The sequence below is a fragment of the Microcaecilia unicolor genome, chromosome 1 (genome assembly GCF_901765095.1).
Source record: "Microcaecilia unicolor chromosome 1, aMicUni1.1, whole genome shotgun sequence".
In the NCBI taxonomy this organism is placed as follows: Eukaryota; Metazoa; Chordata; class Amphibia; order Gymnophiona; family Siphonopidae; genus Microcaecilia; species Microcaecilia unicolor.
Genome location: NC_044031.1, coordinates 75821917 through 75838350, shown reverse-complemented (window position 1 = coordinate 75838350; position 16434 = coordinate 75821917). Strand labels below are relative to the sequence as shown.

Genomic DNA, 16434 nt, shown 5'->3' with positions numbered 1-16434 from the left:
GTCTTTCCAGTTGGTCATCTTGCTGTAATAAGGAAGGAGTTTTGTTCCATTTGTTGATTGAGGTGGCTTGTAACCCCGTTATCCATACTATTAACACGCAGTAGAAAACCCACGATCTAATACGGGTCATAATGGAATATGTTGTGGGACTTGTGGCAGAGTGGTGGTAGTTAGGGGTTAATTGCTGGAGTCACCAGTGGTCTACCCAAGTCGCTTAGTAAGCTTGACTTTATTCCAGTTTCTCCCTATTGCACAGTGGTGCAACTCGTGCATTATAAAGACTGAGACAGAACAGGCATCAAAAAATTTGTGACAGGAATCCAATCACTACTGACCAGATTTAATTTATTGCTGACATCTACTGCTGTAAGAAATTTTCTTAGCGAGATCCATGGATGCTGCTCTCAGAGAACCCTTTACTGCAGTAGCATGAACTGAAAAAGGCTCATCACATGACTTCTGCCTCAATTCATACTTATCCAAATAAACTTTTTTTGTGAGAGTAGCATAATATAGCATTCTGAAGATGAAAATGTGCCTTCTAGTCCACTGATTCTTGCAAATAATAGATCCTTCTCATTCTCAGTTAAAGATGACAGATTTAACAGACCAGCCTTCCTGACGTAAGTTTTCCAGTGAATAAAAAATTGGATAAAAAGTATGGATGACACAAGCAATGGAAGATGTCTTGTCAAAACGTAGTCTTTATTTGAAGAACAGTCTATATCAAAAACGGTCCGTAGCAATTAATAGCATCAGTCCATTCCACAAAGGACACAATACAGCTGTGTTTTGGCATTAAGACCTGCATCAGGAGTCATCAATACCAAATCATAGCTGTGACACTGATAGCCTAAGAGCACCTTGATGGATGGACTACAACAGTGGTTCCCACACCTGGTCCTGGAAGCACTGCAGCCAGTCAGGTTCTCAGGATATCCATAATGAATATTCATGAAAGAGATCTGTGGATATCCTGAAAACCTGACTGGCTGGGGTGCCTCCAGGACCAGGTTTGGGAACCACTGGATTAGAGCGTCAATAAAATCGCTTCAAGCTCTGCCTGAGGTCACCTGCCACTGGCCCCACGACCTCAGGCAGGGCTTGAAGCGATTTTATTGATGCTCTAGTTCATTCATCAAGGTGCTCTCAGGTTATCATTGTCACAACTGTGATTTGGTATAGTTGACTACTGATGCAGGCATTAGTGCCAAAACACAGCCGTGTCGAATCCTTTGTGGAACAGACTGATGTTATTGATTGCTACGTACCTTTTTTGATATAGACCATGTGCTTCAAATAAAGCCTATGTTTTGACAAGACATCTTCCATCGCCTGTGTCATCCTTGCTTTTACCCGTTTGTCCTCATCACAATAAATTTCAACAGAGCAAAACCCTAATTTCTCAGCCATATTGTCACTAGAGTTCCAAAGAGTTTAAAAATCACATTAACTTTGTTAAGAAATTGTCGAGAGATCAGTGAACCAACTTTAGTGCACGGATTTCTAAAATATTGTATAACAAAGTCACTGTTGAACAGAGTCAATATGGAATCTAACAAATGTAATCTTGCGACCTGTGTCCAGTTATTCTTATTAGTCAGATAAATCTGCTGCCAAGCATCTCATTGGTCAGAATTTCTCATTTAAGCTCTCATTGGCTAGAAACATTGTTGGCTTGACATAGTTGCTAAATCAAATCTGAAGATACTAGTAATTATTTGTTTACCCATGGATTTTATGTTTATAACATTGTTTTACCTTTAGAAACTTTAAACAGTTAACCTGGCAATTATTTAGAAGTTAATGAAAGTCGGTACACAGATCTACAGATCTGTGCAACAAACAAAATAATTTTGGAACTTTTGTGGAAAAAGAAGTCTGGGAGAGAACTTTACAGCAGAACGTTGTCCGATTTATATTTTAAGAGAGTTAAATTATGACTAAATACGATAAATTTGCAACACTGCATAAAAACAAGTTCACTTAATTTAAACAACCAATACTAGAATTTTTACAGTTACTTATGATGCCCATACAGTTCTACACTTTTCCCTTGTAAGATTAACATATAAAGCCTGAGAGAAGCAAAATGAAATTGGCATCAAATGAAAGGATTTTTCTTGCACTTTCAAATGATATAAAGCTCGCTTTTGTAGTACCTGTCCCACATGATAAAAATTGCCTCTAAACTGGATCTTCTTAAAGAATATGACAACTTTCAGTGAGGGATATCAGGAAAACTACAGCTTCAAGCTGCACAAAATTAACATGTATTGCTCATTTTAACCAGTGCTTCTACTAAATAAAATATGAAAGCTTTTCCTTTAATATATTTGGTTTGCTGAAAGTGGCATTTTATTTTGTCAGATTGTAAAAAATGGGATTTCATACAATATCTCAGGAACCATGTGCCCCAGCTTAAAATGGGTTGCGGTTTCCGAATCTACGCAACATTCTGAATAAGTGGTGCCAATTTCAGTTTGCCATGAACTGTCTGAACCCTCCGCTGGATTAAAAGTCGTATCTCAAAATCTGTTGAAGAAAAAGTCTGAAATTTTGCAGTTTTCCATCTTATATATTGGTCTCCATTCTGGTAGATTATTATCAATTTATGAAATGGTGACATGGGGACCACTGGTTGAACTGACATGGAATGACCCATGTCCTACCTGCCGTCACCTATCCTCTTCCTACAATCAGATCTAAAATACATACAGTAGTGCTTGGCATTCCAGTCTTTCACAAGGTTGGGCACCATCGATAGCCAGTACGTCTATTAGGCCAAGACTGGAACCTCAAGTCTATTATATCCCAAGCACCAGTACCCATAGGAGGTACAGTTTTGAAGGCTGAAGTTACGAAGTTGCATGGTAAACACACAAAACCCATAAATGGGACATTTCAAAACTCAATCTGTTGACTCAGTGTTTAATTGTAGCTTGCGCCACATAAAAGGACAACAGAACTGAATTTCACCTTACCAACAAATGACAAAGACTGCTCATGGGATGGTAGTAATTAGAGCAGACTTAACCACTCGCCACCACCTACCCTCCTCTCCTCCGTGTACACATTAATTGATTTGATTACTTTATTTTTTGTCTATTAGATTGTAAGCTCTTTGAGCAGGGACTGTCATTCTTCTATGTTTGTGCAGCGCTGCGTACGCCTTGTAGCGCTATAGAAATGCTAAATAGTAGTAGTAGAAATGCTAAATAGTAGTAGTAAAATTCTTTTGGAATGGAGTCTATGAAATTCATGCATTCAAATATACAAAGTAACCTTCTCCAAAACAGATGCAACCATAAGCTCCCTTTACCACCCAGTTATGATTTTTTCATTTCAGCAAAAACAGGACTGAGAGAGGGGATATGGATATTATTAATTTAACACTGCCACCACCTGAGCAATTTTATTTTATTCCACTAAAAGTGCTTCTAACTGCATGAATTTCAAGGGCAGTTGAAGCTCAAATACATTAAGTGTGTTTTGTTTTTCTTTCACTTGCCTCCTGGCAAGACTAAAATGCACACTTACACTTTCCATCTTTTGCTTCCTTAGGTTGGCGTGACCACTTTCACTTGGTTGAAAAATGGGCAAATTAACCAGAACATTTGTGGCGTTGTTTCCCAACATGGTTTTAATATTTAAATAAATACAAATTATAATACTGTATCTATCTATACCTATAGAAATCAAGGAAGACAAGTAAGGCAATCTTTAAGAAAGACCAAAAGTGGGAGCAATAAAGAAAAGAAACTGGCAAACTGATATTTCAAGCAACCTAAACATTTCTGCAGTTTAAACAATATGAGAAGTATGTAATCACTGTGTTTTTATTCTTTCTTTACCTGTGGAACTTCTGTTGAAATGCCAAAGCATGCCTTGGTTCTATAAATTTCGCTATAGCCTTCCGCTGCTGAGGCATCATCTGTAAACTCTAAAAGAAAAGAAAAAAAATTAGGTTTGCATGGTTAGATAACATCTATAAAAATATTTATTATTTGAGACAAATAGTATAATTTTCTTTTAAAGCACAATGTAAAAGCATATCTGTGGTAGACACTGGAAAACCTTGCTTGGATTCTTCTATAATCAGGAATGGAAAATCATGAATGACAAGCAGGCTATCAGATCTTATATCTTAGAAACTAATTTAGTAACAGAATACGCCAACACTGTTAATGCAGTGGTAAATAATGTGTGTTAAAATGTTTAGCATGTGCTGTTAGTAAATATATTCTTAAGTGGTTAAGCAAGATATACATCCATTTATATAGACAACAATGTTAAATGTAGAGTTTAGTTTGGGATCTTGAGTCTTATCTTCAAAGTGTTACATGATGAGGCTCCAACATTGTTAGTCTCTTCTCCCTGCAGCACTCCACTGTTCACTCTCTTCTGTTTTCTGTCCAATAACCAATTCCTAATCCATACCACAACATTGCCTCTTATCCCACGACTCTAATTTTCTCAGGAGTCTCTCATGAGGAACTCTGTCAAAAGATTTCCTGTATTTGGGTGACCCTGTTCATGCACTACTACTACTATTACTACTATTTAGCATTTCCATAGCGCTACAAGGCGTACGCAGCGCTGCACAAACACAGAAGAAAGACAGTCCCTGCTCAAAGAGCTTACAATCTAATAGATGCCCTCATGCACTGAGGGCATTGCAGGTAGCTCAGAATGCAGTGGTGAGGTTTTTGTTGGATCTGTCCCATTCTATTCATATCTCTCCAGTTTTGAAAAAATTGCATTGGTTGCCTGTTAAATGTAGAGTTTAGTTTGGGATCTTGAGTCTTATCTTCAAAGTGTTACATGAGGAGGCTCCAACATTGTTAGTCTCTTCCAAGCATACTTATCAACATACATGCATTTTGAGGTCCACAGAAAAATTGTTAGCTGTAGCTCCACTTCACCAGTTATGCGGAATGATTACAGATCTATTGAACTGGTGGTCTTTTGTGGAATACTTTAGCACAGGATTTATGTAGTATGACTTCTATATTTTTAGAAATGTTTGAAATCATGTCTATTCAGTCAAGTGTTTTAATTATTCTTTTGAGTATTTAGAAGTTTCTTTTGACTTATTTCTTATACTTATATTAATTTGATTTTATTGTCTGTTGTCCTTCACCTGATTGTGTATGTTATTTTGTAAGTTGCCTAGAATTTATTAGAGTGGGTTATAAATGGTTAAAATAAAATAAGTAAAATTGCATGGTTCATTCAGTCCAAACACATAAATCAAGCTTCAATCAAGTCTTCGGCGCATAACATCTACAGTTGTTACTAACAATAATTCTGTATTATATGCCCAATGAAAACTATATTGACCGGTCAAGTAATCCTGCCTGGTAAACAGACTCTTTAGCTTGTGTTAGACATCCCTTTCAATCTCAATGATAAATTCGCTAGAACCCTCAAAGCAGGTACTACCACAGCTGCCAGTAGCCACAGTAGAAAACAACGATCATATAAAAGAAAGTATTGGATTCAGTGACTTCAGAACACTACTAATCTCACAGTCCCCTACAGGCTCAATAATATGGCACGTGTGTGGCTTACAATATATTGTGAATGATGGAAGTACAATTTGTTACAATACAATTATGGGTTACATTGTGAAGAGTTAAGGGAAGACAAAATCAATTCAGGATATCATTTGGGGGATATATCAATGGAATGTAACAATGGGGGATGATAGGACGATAGAACAATTAATAATCACCCATTATTATTATGTTTCCCAGTTTGTAAGCCTCCCTAATTTCTGATAACATTTCTACATCTGTCTCTTCATCCTGGCCTGGTGGACAGTAGTACACTTCTATCACTGTTCTTTTCCCCTTTACACATGGAATTTCAATCCATAGGGATTCCAAGATGTGTTCCATGTCCTGTAGAATTTTTAGTCTATTCGATTCAAGGCCCTCCTTAACATACAATGCTACCCCCTCCACCAATTTGATCAACCCTATCACTGCGATATAATTTGTATCCTGGAATGACAGTGTCCCACTGGTTATTCTCCTTCCACCAGGTCTCAGAGATGCCTATTATATCTATTTTTTTTTCATTTAGTGCTATGTATTCTAACTTTCCATCTTATTTCTTAGGTTCTGGCATTCACATATAGACATTTCAAACTATGTTTGTTGTTCTTATTTACATCTTGCTCAGCAGTTGACAGTGATAATGTGCTATCTTGAAAATCTGTCTGCTTTTTATTTAAAGACACCTGGACTACTATGCTCTCTATTGCAACCTTCCTATCGGGATGCCCTATCTTCCCTGTTTTGGTGATATCTTTGAAAGATACCTTATTCCGAACCATGCGCTTTTGAGTGACTGTTGGCCTTCCCCCAGTTTCTAGTTTAAAAGCTGCTCTATCTCCTTTTTAAATGCCGATGCCAGCAGCCTGGTCCCACCCTGGTTAAGGTGGAGCCCATCCTTCCGGAATAGGCTCCACCTTCCCCAGAATGTTGCTCAGTTCCTAACAAATCTAAAACCCTCCTCCCTGCACTATTGTTTCATCCACACATTGAGACTCTGGAGCTCTGCCTGTCTCTTGGGCTCTGTGCATGGAATGGGGAGCATTTCTGAAAATGCTACCTTGGAGGATCTGGATTTCAGCTTTCTACCCAAGAACATAAATTTGGCTTCCAGAACCTCTCTCCCACATTGTCCTATGTCACTGGTACCTACATGTACCAAGACAGCCAGCTCTTCCCCAGCACTATCTAAAATCCTATCTAGGTGACATGTAAGGTCCACCACCTTCGTACTAGGCGGGCAAGACATCAGGCGATCCTCATATTCACCTACCACTGAGCTATCTACATGCCTAATAATCGAACCACCAACTACAAGAGCCGTCTACTACTACTACTACTATTTAGCATTTCTATAGCGCTACAAGGCGTACGCAGTGCTGCACAAACATAAGACCGTCCCTGCTCAAACAGCTTACAATCTAATAGACAAAAAAATAAAGTAAGCAAATCAAATCAATTAATGTGTACAGGAAGGAGGAGAGGAGGGCAGAAGTTCTTGGAAACACATCCTTGGTATGGGAGGATATTGCATTCCATGGTGGGCTAGTCCTGGCCACAGGATTATTTCCAACTTTACCAGGGTGATGCTCTCCTTTTAGTAGGCCTCCCTTCTCCAAGGCATCACAGGGGCTGCCAGAATGGAGGTGGGATTTCTCTACAACATCCCTGTAGGTCTCCTATTATGTATCTCTGTCTCTTTCAGCTCCTCCAAGTCTGCTACTCTAGCCTCAAGAGAACAGGCTCGTTTTCTGAGAGCTAAAAACTCTTTGCATCGAGCATACACACATATAATCTCACCAACTGGGAGATAATCATACATGTGACCATGGGCGTAGACTGGGGGGGGGGGGGGGGTGAGGGGGGCAGTGCTCCCCCAAATGACGAGCGACTTACCCTGGCAGGCGGGGCACCACTGAGTAAAAGCAACAAGCAGGCACGCTCGTCTCTGTCCGCTTCCCTGCCCGTTCAGCGTCCCGCCCGAAAGGAAATGACCTCAGAGGAAGGCGGGACACAGACTCAGAGAGGGCAGGGAAGCAGAGGGAGACGAGCGTGCCTGCTTGCGGCTTTTACAACCTCCGCTCGCTCGCCGACCTGCCTGTTTGCCGCTGGGAAATGCTGGCTCCTCGCTCCTGTCTAGTGCACTGGAAGGTAGGAAGCCATTTGGTAAATCTCTGCTTCCACTTTCCCGCGCAGCCGTCGCCATTCTCTCAACCCTGTGAGCTGCTGCATCCACGTGTTCTTTATGGGAGACAGATGCTGGGAAGGGGGGGGGGGAGAAGCTGGATAGAATGGGGAAGGGGATGGATAGAAACATATTAGCATATTCATTTGCATATATATGCAAATGAATATGCTAATATGCTCCGCCCCCATCCTTTGCCCCCCCCCCCCCAAATCAAACAGTCAAACTACGCCCATGCATGTGACACTCAATGCAAAAGACTACATAGCACCCCTCTCACTGTTGAACTGCTGTCTGCATCTTAGTATTATAGAGTTGTTTAATTAAAACTTCTTCTGGTTGTTTAATTAAAACTTCTCCTGTCTCATCAGCTCGTAACATTGGGGTCATCTTTGACTCCTCCCTCTCCTTCTCTGCACATATTCAACAGACTGCTAAAACCTGTCGTTTCTTTCTCTATAATATCAGCAAAATTCGCCCTTTCCTTTCTGAGCAGACTACCAGAACCCTCATCCACACTCTTATCACCTTTCACTTAGACTATTGCAAATTGCTTCTCACAGGTCTCCCACTAAGCCATCTCTCTCCTCTTCAATCTGTTCAAAATTCTGCTGCACGACTAATATTCTGCCAGTGTCGTTATGCTCATATCAGCCCTCTCCTCAAGTCACTTCACTGGCTTCCTATCCGTTTCCGCATACAGTTCAAACTCCTCTTATTGACCTATAAGTGCATTCACTCTGCAGCTCCTCAGTACCTCTCCACTCTCATCTCTCCCTACATTCCTCCCTGGGAACTCTCTTATCTGCATCCTTCTCCTCCACTGCTAACTCCAGACTCTGTTCCTTTTATCTTGCTGCACCATATGCCTGGAATAGACTTCCTGAGCCGGTACGTCAAGCTCCATATCTGGCCGTCCTCAAATCTAAGCTAAAAGCCCCCCTTTTTGATGCTGCTTTTAACTCCTAACCCTTATTCACTTGTTCAGAACCCTTATTTTATCATCCTCACTTTAATATTCCCTTATCTCTTGTTTGTCCTGTTTGTCTGTCCTAATTAGATTGTAAGTTCTGTCGAGCAGGGACTCTCTCTTCATGTTCAAGTGTACAGCGCTGCGTACGTCTAGTAGCGCTTTAGAAATAATAAGTAGTAGTTAATCCCATTCTTTGAACCTTTTCTAATTCTGCCATATCTTTTCTAAGATATGGCGACCAGAATTGAACAGAATACTCAAGGTGTGGTCGCACCATGGAGCGATACAGAGGCGTTATAATATTTTTTGTCTTATTTTCTATCCCTTTCCAAATAAGTCCTAGCATTCTGCTTGCTTTTTTGGCTTCAGTCACACACTGGGCATAAAATTTAAGCGTATTGTCCATGATGACACCTAGATCTCTTTCTTGGGTGCGGACTCCTACAGTGGAACCTAGCATCAAATAACTATGATTTGGATTATTCTTCCCAATGTGTATCACTTTGCTCTTGTCCACATTAAATCTCATCTGCCACTTGGATGCCCTGTCTTGTAACTTCCTAAAGTTTTCCTACAAATATTCACAATCCACATGCAGAGGGTGGTGGTAAATGGAGTTCGCTCGGAGGAGGGAAAGGTGAGTAGTGGAGTGCCTCAGGAATCGGTGCTGGGGCCCATTCTGTTCAATATATTTGTGAGTGACATTGCCGAAGGGTTACAAGGTAAAGTTTGCCTTTTTGCAGATGACACCAAGATTTGCAACAGAGTGGACACCCCGGAGGGAGTGGAAAACATGAAAAAAGATCTGAAGAAGCTGGAAGAATGGTCTAACATTTGGCAATTAAAATTCAATGCGAAGAAATGCAAAGTGATGCACTTAGGGAGTAGAAATCCAAGGGAGGCATATGTGTTAGGTGGGGAGAGCCTGATAGACACGGACGGGGAGAGGGATCTTGGGGTGATAGTATCTGAGGACCTGAAGGCGATGAAACAGTGCGACAAGGCGGTGGCCGTAGCGAGAAGGTTGCTAGGCTGTATAGAGAGAGGTGTGACCAGCAGAAGAAAGGAGGTTTTAATGCCCCTGTATAAGACGTTGGTGAGGCCCCACCTGGAGTATTGTGTTCAGTTTTGGAGGCCGTACCTTGCGAAGGATGTTAAAAAAATGGAAGCGGTGCAAAGAAAAGCTACGAGGATGGTATGGGAGTTGCGTTCCAAGACGTATGAAGAGAGACTTGCTGACCTGAACATGTATACTCTGGAGGAAAGGAGGAACAGGGGTGATATGATACAGACGTTCAAATATTTGAAAGGTATTAATCCGCAAACGAATCTTTTCCGGAGATGGGAAGGCGGTAGAACGAGAGGACATGAAATGAGATTGAAGGGGGGCAGACTCAGGAAAGATGTCAGGAACTATTTCTTCACGGAGAGGGTGGTGAACGCTTGGAATGCCCTCCCGCGGGAGGTGGTGGACATGAAAACGGTAACGAAATTCAAACATGCGTGGGATAGGCATAAAGGAATCCTGTGCAGAAGGAATGGATCCACAGAAGCTTAGCTGAAATTGGGTGGCGGGGGGAAGAGGGGTTGGTGGTTGAGAGGCTAGGATAGGGGAGGGCAGACCTATACGGGGTCTGTGCCAGAGCCGGTGATGGGAGGCGGAACTGGTGGTTGGGAGGCGGGAAATACTGCTGGACAGACTTATATGATCTGTGCCCTAAAAAAGACAGGTACAAATCAAGGTAAGGTATACACATACGAGTTTATCGTGGGCAGACTAGATGGACCGTGCAGGTCTTTTTCTGCCGTCATCTACTATGTTACTATGAATAGTTTTGTGTCATCTGCAAATTTAATCACCTCCCATTGATTAATAAATGTTAAATAGCACCAGTCCTAGTACAGATCCCTGGGGCACTCCACTATTAACTCTCCTCCACTAATAGAATTGGCCATTTAACCCTACCCCTTGTTTTCCATCCATCAACCAATTCCTGATCCACAACAGAACATTGCCTCCTATCCCATGACTCTAATTTTCTCAGGAACCTCTCAAGAGGGACTTTGTCAAACACTTTCTGAAAAACTAGATACACTACGAACTGGCTCACCTTTATCCAATGAAGAAAACTGGTGAGGCAAGACTTACCTTGGCTGAATCCATGTTGATTCTGTCCTATTAAATCATGTTTTGCTGTGTGTTCAATGATTTTATTCTTTACTAGTAAAAGAAGCCCGTTTCAGAGCAAATAAAATGGGCGCTAGCAAGGTTTTCTTCGCCAACACCCCCCCCCCCTCCTTCCCTGGCCAACCCCTTCGTTGTTCTGGCATTGCTCCGCCCCCGTCATAACGTTTGATGCGAGGGCGGGGCCCGGAGCGATTTCCCACCCCCCCGCCTCCCTCCCTCCCTGCCAACCCCTTCGTTGTTCTGCCATTGCTCCGCCCTTGAGGGCGGGGCTCAGAGCAATTTCCCACCCCTCCGCCTCCCTCCCTGCTAACCCCTTCGTTGTTCTGCCATTGCTCCGCCCTCGAGGGCGGGGCCCGGAGCAATCCCCCCCCGCCTCCCTCCCTGTCAACCCCTTCGTTGTTGTGCCATTGCTCTGCTCTCGAGGGCGGGGCCCGGAGCGATTTTGGTGGCTTCACCACCACGAACCTTCGAACCTTTTTGAAGGAAGTCAGAGCTTGGCTTCACTGACGTCAGTGTCCTCAGAACGTTGAGGGTGAGTTTTATTATAGTAGATAATAGTTTCCACTATTTTGCCTGGCACTGATGTCAGGCCTACTGGTTTGTAATTTCCTGGACCATCCTTGGAACCCTTTTTAAAAATAGGAGTTACATTGGCCATCCTCCAATCTTCAGGTACTAGGGACAATTTTAATGACAGGTTACAGATCACTAACAGCAGACCTGTACTCAGACCTATCACAACAATTGGTTTATTTAGAGGACAATGTGATATTACAAAAAAGCCTTTCTGAACTTCATGAAGCTATTTTGGTCTCATGTATGAGGGTCTCCAGAACTTTAGCAAGCCTCTGAGTTAATATCTTAGCAAAAATTTTACTCTCTATGTTTATAAGCGAAATTGGGTAAAAATTACTGGGTTATTTAGGATCTTTACCTACTTAGGGTAACTAACCTAACTATTCTGGATTTGAGTAAAGTAGGGGTTCTCAACCCAGTCCTCGGGGCATAGCAAGCTAGTTTGCTGCATTTTCATGATATCCACAGTGAATATGCACGAGATGGATCTGCATTCAAAGGAGGCAGCACATGCAAATCTATTTCATGCATATTCACTGTGTATCTTTTGAAAACCTGACTGGCTAGGTGTGCGGCGAGGACTGAGTTGAAAATCATTGCCGTAAAAGAACCTTTAGCCCCTCCTGAATCGAAAATGATTGGAATACAAGACATAGCTTTGGCAGTGAGTCCTTTGAAAATGCTCTATAATTTTCCACAGTGAACAAGTCTGAGCCACCGGACTTTTTAGGAGGCACAGTTAATAGGGCTGATTTGATTTTGTAGCATGATAGGAGTTTGACAAAATTATTGAACTATGTAGCATGATATGAGTTATTGATTTTGCTGGATCAGATCTGAATCATAAAAAATACAGTTTTAAAGACCTATTGAGACAGAAGCAAAACAACTGGCCTGGCTTTCACCTTCCCCCTCCCCCTGGAAAACTACTGAGACCCTTAACAAAAGATTATTCAGAAACAAGTAAGTTAAACTACTTCAAAAAGATTTCAAAGTTCCTCTTCCCCCTCCCACCTGAAAGACTGATCAAAGCCTGGCTGAGGGAGAATATCAACACAACAAAACATCAAAGACACCAGAAGACACAGAGTCTGGAGAAGTGTGAACCTACACCCATTAAAGACAAAAGGGGCTCAGGAAACGTAAACAGGGAGCGATAAACCATTTGCCAGCAGAAATCCAGACATAGGATTTGCTACAATAAACCATTTGTCAGCAGACCAAGATCCTTTGCAACTACCCAAGATTCAGTGCACCCTAGGACCATGATTCTTTACAAATCACCCAGGATTCAGTGCACTCTAGGACCATGATTCTTTGCAAACCACTCAAGACAATGTGCTCCCAGAGACATGATAAAAGCAGGAGCTGCTCCCTCTTAAGACAGACTCTCCTCTCCTGCAGCACTTCTCTTCCATCACTGACTGCTGGATTCCTGTGACCTTGACCACATGTTGCTCAGCACTTAGCTGGACAACAAAGGACTTGTAAGTTAACTTTTGATTCAGATCTGTTATCTTGCAGCATATTTCTCCTGTAAAGATTCTAAAGCTATTATCTCTTGCTTGCAACATTATTACATTAATAAACCCCTTTTGAAGCTAAATATATGGTCTTTTCTGTTCTGACCACATGCTTTTAAACCTGGCAGTGTAGGTTAATGTAATTCAATAAATATAGCATTTAATTCCTCTTTATTCTTGCAATTGTGAATCTTATTACCTTATAGGTAATTGGTGGAGAATAGAAATCAAAATATATCTTAAAACTTAGAAATACAGCACACGCTGCGATCACATGCTCTGAGTAATTTCCCCTAACTGTAACATTTCTTGTAACAATTTCATCTTTTGTAAGCTCAAATTCAGTGGAGTTTAATATAGGATGATCCAAAAACAGGAATCTATCCAGGGTAGGGGAGTGGGAGGGAAGGAAAGGCCTCTGAAGAATACAGATTTTTACACAACTCCAGAAACTCATTCACTATATCTACAACAACTTGTTTCCTCTGAGGAATAATTAGACAGGCAATGTGTTGCCGCTTTTCCTTCCTTTTTAAATCCTGTGCTACAGATGTCTATTCTTACTGCTTCCACATGTCCTCTCGTTCTACCGCCTTCCCATCTCCGGAAAAGATTCGTTTGCGGATTAATACCTTTCAAATATTTGAACGTCTGTATCATATCACCCGTTTCTCCTTTCCTCCAGGGTATACATGTTCAGGTCCGCAAATCCCATACCATTCTCGTAGCTTTTCTTTGCACCGCTTCCATTTCTTTACATCCTTAGCAAGGTACAGCCTCCAGAACTGAACACAATACTCCAGGTGGGGCCTCACCAACGACTTTATACAGGGGCATCAACACCTCTTTTCTTCTGCTGGTCACACCTCTCTCTATACTGCCTAGCAACCTTCTGGCTACGGCCACCGCCTTGTCACACTGTTTCGTCGCCTTCAGATCCTCAGATACTATCACCCCAAGATCCCTCTCCCCATCTGTAACTATCAGACTCTCCCCGCCTAACACATACTTCTCCCGTGGATTTCTACTCCCTAAGTGCATCACTTTGCATTTCTTCGCATTGAATTTTAATTGACAAACCTTAGACCATTCTTCTAGTTTCCGCAGATCTTTTTTCATGTTTTCCACTCCCTTCCCGGTGTCCACTCTGTTACAAATATTAGTAACTCCAAACAATATTACTAGAACTATTCTGACAAGGGCATTTCCCCAGTTCTCTAGGTGAGATTATTTTGACACCTATATTGAAGGATTCTACCTATCAAACTACAGAAAATAGCTGGTATTCCATTGTTTACAAAAATTGCGGAAAGCACTTTGGCATGCCAACTGACCCCTTAACTATAAGACCATAATATTCTTTTTCCTTCTCAATCTGCTTTCCATAAAGACTTCAGTACTGTTTGTGTGTGTGTGAGAAAGTGAAGCCTTCAAGCCTTGAAGCATTCATGCGCTCTGTAAGGCTCCATCTCCTCAACTGACGACACATAGTTCTGGAATGTTGCAGGAATGCTTCAAGGCTTGAAGGCTTCACTTTCTCGGCTTCAGAATGCTGGAGGTGTGTTTTATTATATAGGATAGATAGAGAGATACAGACAGACAGATAGATAGATATAAACAGTTCTATCTATATCAAGGAAATATATCAATAGATAGATGGATCTCTCTCTCTCTCTCTCTATATATATATATACACATATATAGCTGTGTGTATGTGATGTAGAGATCTGTATACACCTATATCTCTGTATATATCTATACAATGTGATTGTAGTTGTATTATATTGTAAGCCACATTGAGCCTGCAAGTAGGTGGGAAAATGTGGGATACAAATGCAGCAAAATAAATATATAAAGAGATGAACATTCCTATACCATACAATGCTTTTCACTCTGTGTACTTTAACTAAAGAATGCTATACCGACTTAAAACTTATCTGCATACTGCACAAGTACAACTAATTTGAACTCATTCACCTCTACCAAAACATGGCTACCTCTGATTTCTAAACAAGTAAATAATTTTTATTTACTGCGACAAAGAACTGGTTTGATATTTAATATCAAAAGTACAGTACTTCTGTTTCTAGGTAACAGACTTGGTATTAAAATTAGAAACAACAGAGTGACCTACCTGAATGGGTCCTACTGACATTAGCAGGTTTTTCAGCTGGAGGCCAGTGGTTGATGAAGAAAGCCCTTCAACTGATACAATATGTGGCTGAGGTTTGCACTCCACCACACGCAGATTCTGTTTGTTTGGCATCATACGGCCTCGGCCCATCTGGCCTGCTACTCCTCTACCTCTCCCACGCATAATAGCCTGCCAACACAGAAAACAGCTAACTAACTTTGTTCTTCTGATAACAGACAATTTAAGAAATTAAGATTATGACAATTTCATCTATCTCAAACTCATACCACACTCAAGAAATGAACAAAAAAAAATGTTTAAAATGTATAAAATCTTTCATGAATTGAGAATTTCTGTACTATGCATACATTTCACTTATTTTTTTTCAATTAAAGAAAAATAAAAAATTTATATTTACTTATTAATTTATTTTCCTTGAATCTTGCCAGACCAGTCAAGACAAGCGGGTTATGTCCCAGTGATAGCAGGAGAAAAAGAAAAATGCTCAGAGCTGATTATCTCCCCTTATAGGGGGCATGTGCTGCCATAAAAAAACAGTCTCCCAACTGATTATAAATTAATGAAACTGCTATAATTATTGGGAATATTTAGATTGACTAAAGGAAAGTTATATTCTAGTGGAAACTGAGTGTTGAATCAACAGAAGTTGTTTGATCAATCTGTATCATTTCTGGTCACACCTAGAGAACTTTTTTTTTATATACAGCACTGGCTGACTCACTGTGAGGTAATCATTGCACAGCAGGAGGCGGGTTGGGCTCTGAATAGGGAGACACAGAACACTTTGTTTGTAGCATTCCATGTGTTGGACATGAACCAAAATACTGCTAAGTGATTTCTGATTATTTTATTCTAATTTCTTAACTTTTTGGCTATAGGAGCTACCTGATATATCTATTCTCTTTAATTTAATGCTTATTGCTTAATTAATTTGTCCTGTGAATCTGTATTCTGGTGCACTTCTCTGTCTTCTAACACTGCTCCCCCTCCCAAAAACAACAAAAAAAAACCTCTTTTCTTTCCTGCCTAGCTCTGGTAGTAGAGAGGATAGGCTTTTCTAAGCACGTCTTGTCCTGTAGCATTCTAACTTTGAGGGCAGGTTCTGTCATTCCTAGGCAAAAAAACACAAAACAAAATAAAAAACAGTCTCCCAACGGTTATAAATTTGCATTTTACATTGATGAAACAGCTATAATTATTGGGAATATTTAGATTGACTAAAGGAAAGTTATATTCTAGTGGAAACTGAGTGTTGAATCAACAAAAATTGTTT

The 16434-nt window shown here is 40.9% G+C and overlaps 1 protein-coding gene across 7 annotated transcripts in view; it reads right to left on the bottom strand.

Moving 5' to 3' along the window:
* Nucleotides 1–16434, bottom strand: part of RBM33 (RNA binding motif protein 33) — a 453495-nt gene that overhangs the window by 39497 nt on the left and 397564 nt on the right. For all 7 annotated transcript variants that reach the window (XM_030198521.1, XM_030198536.1, XM_030198551.1 and 4 more), the window contains 2 exons: nucleotides 15141–15329; nucleotides 3855–3943 (listed from right to left, as the gene is read on the bottom strand). In XM_030198521.1, coding sequence (XP_030054381.1) covers nucleotides 3855–3943; nucleotides 15141–15329 — 278 coding nt within the window. The remainder of the gene's footprint in view (nucleotides 1–3854; nucleotides 3944–15140; nucleotides 15330–16434) is intronic.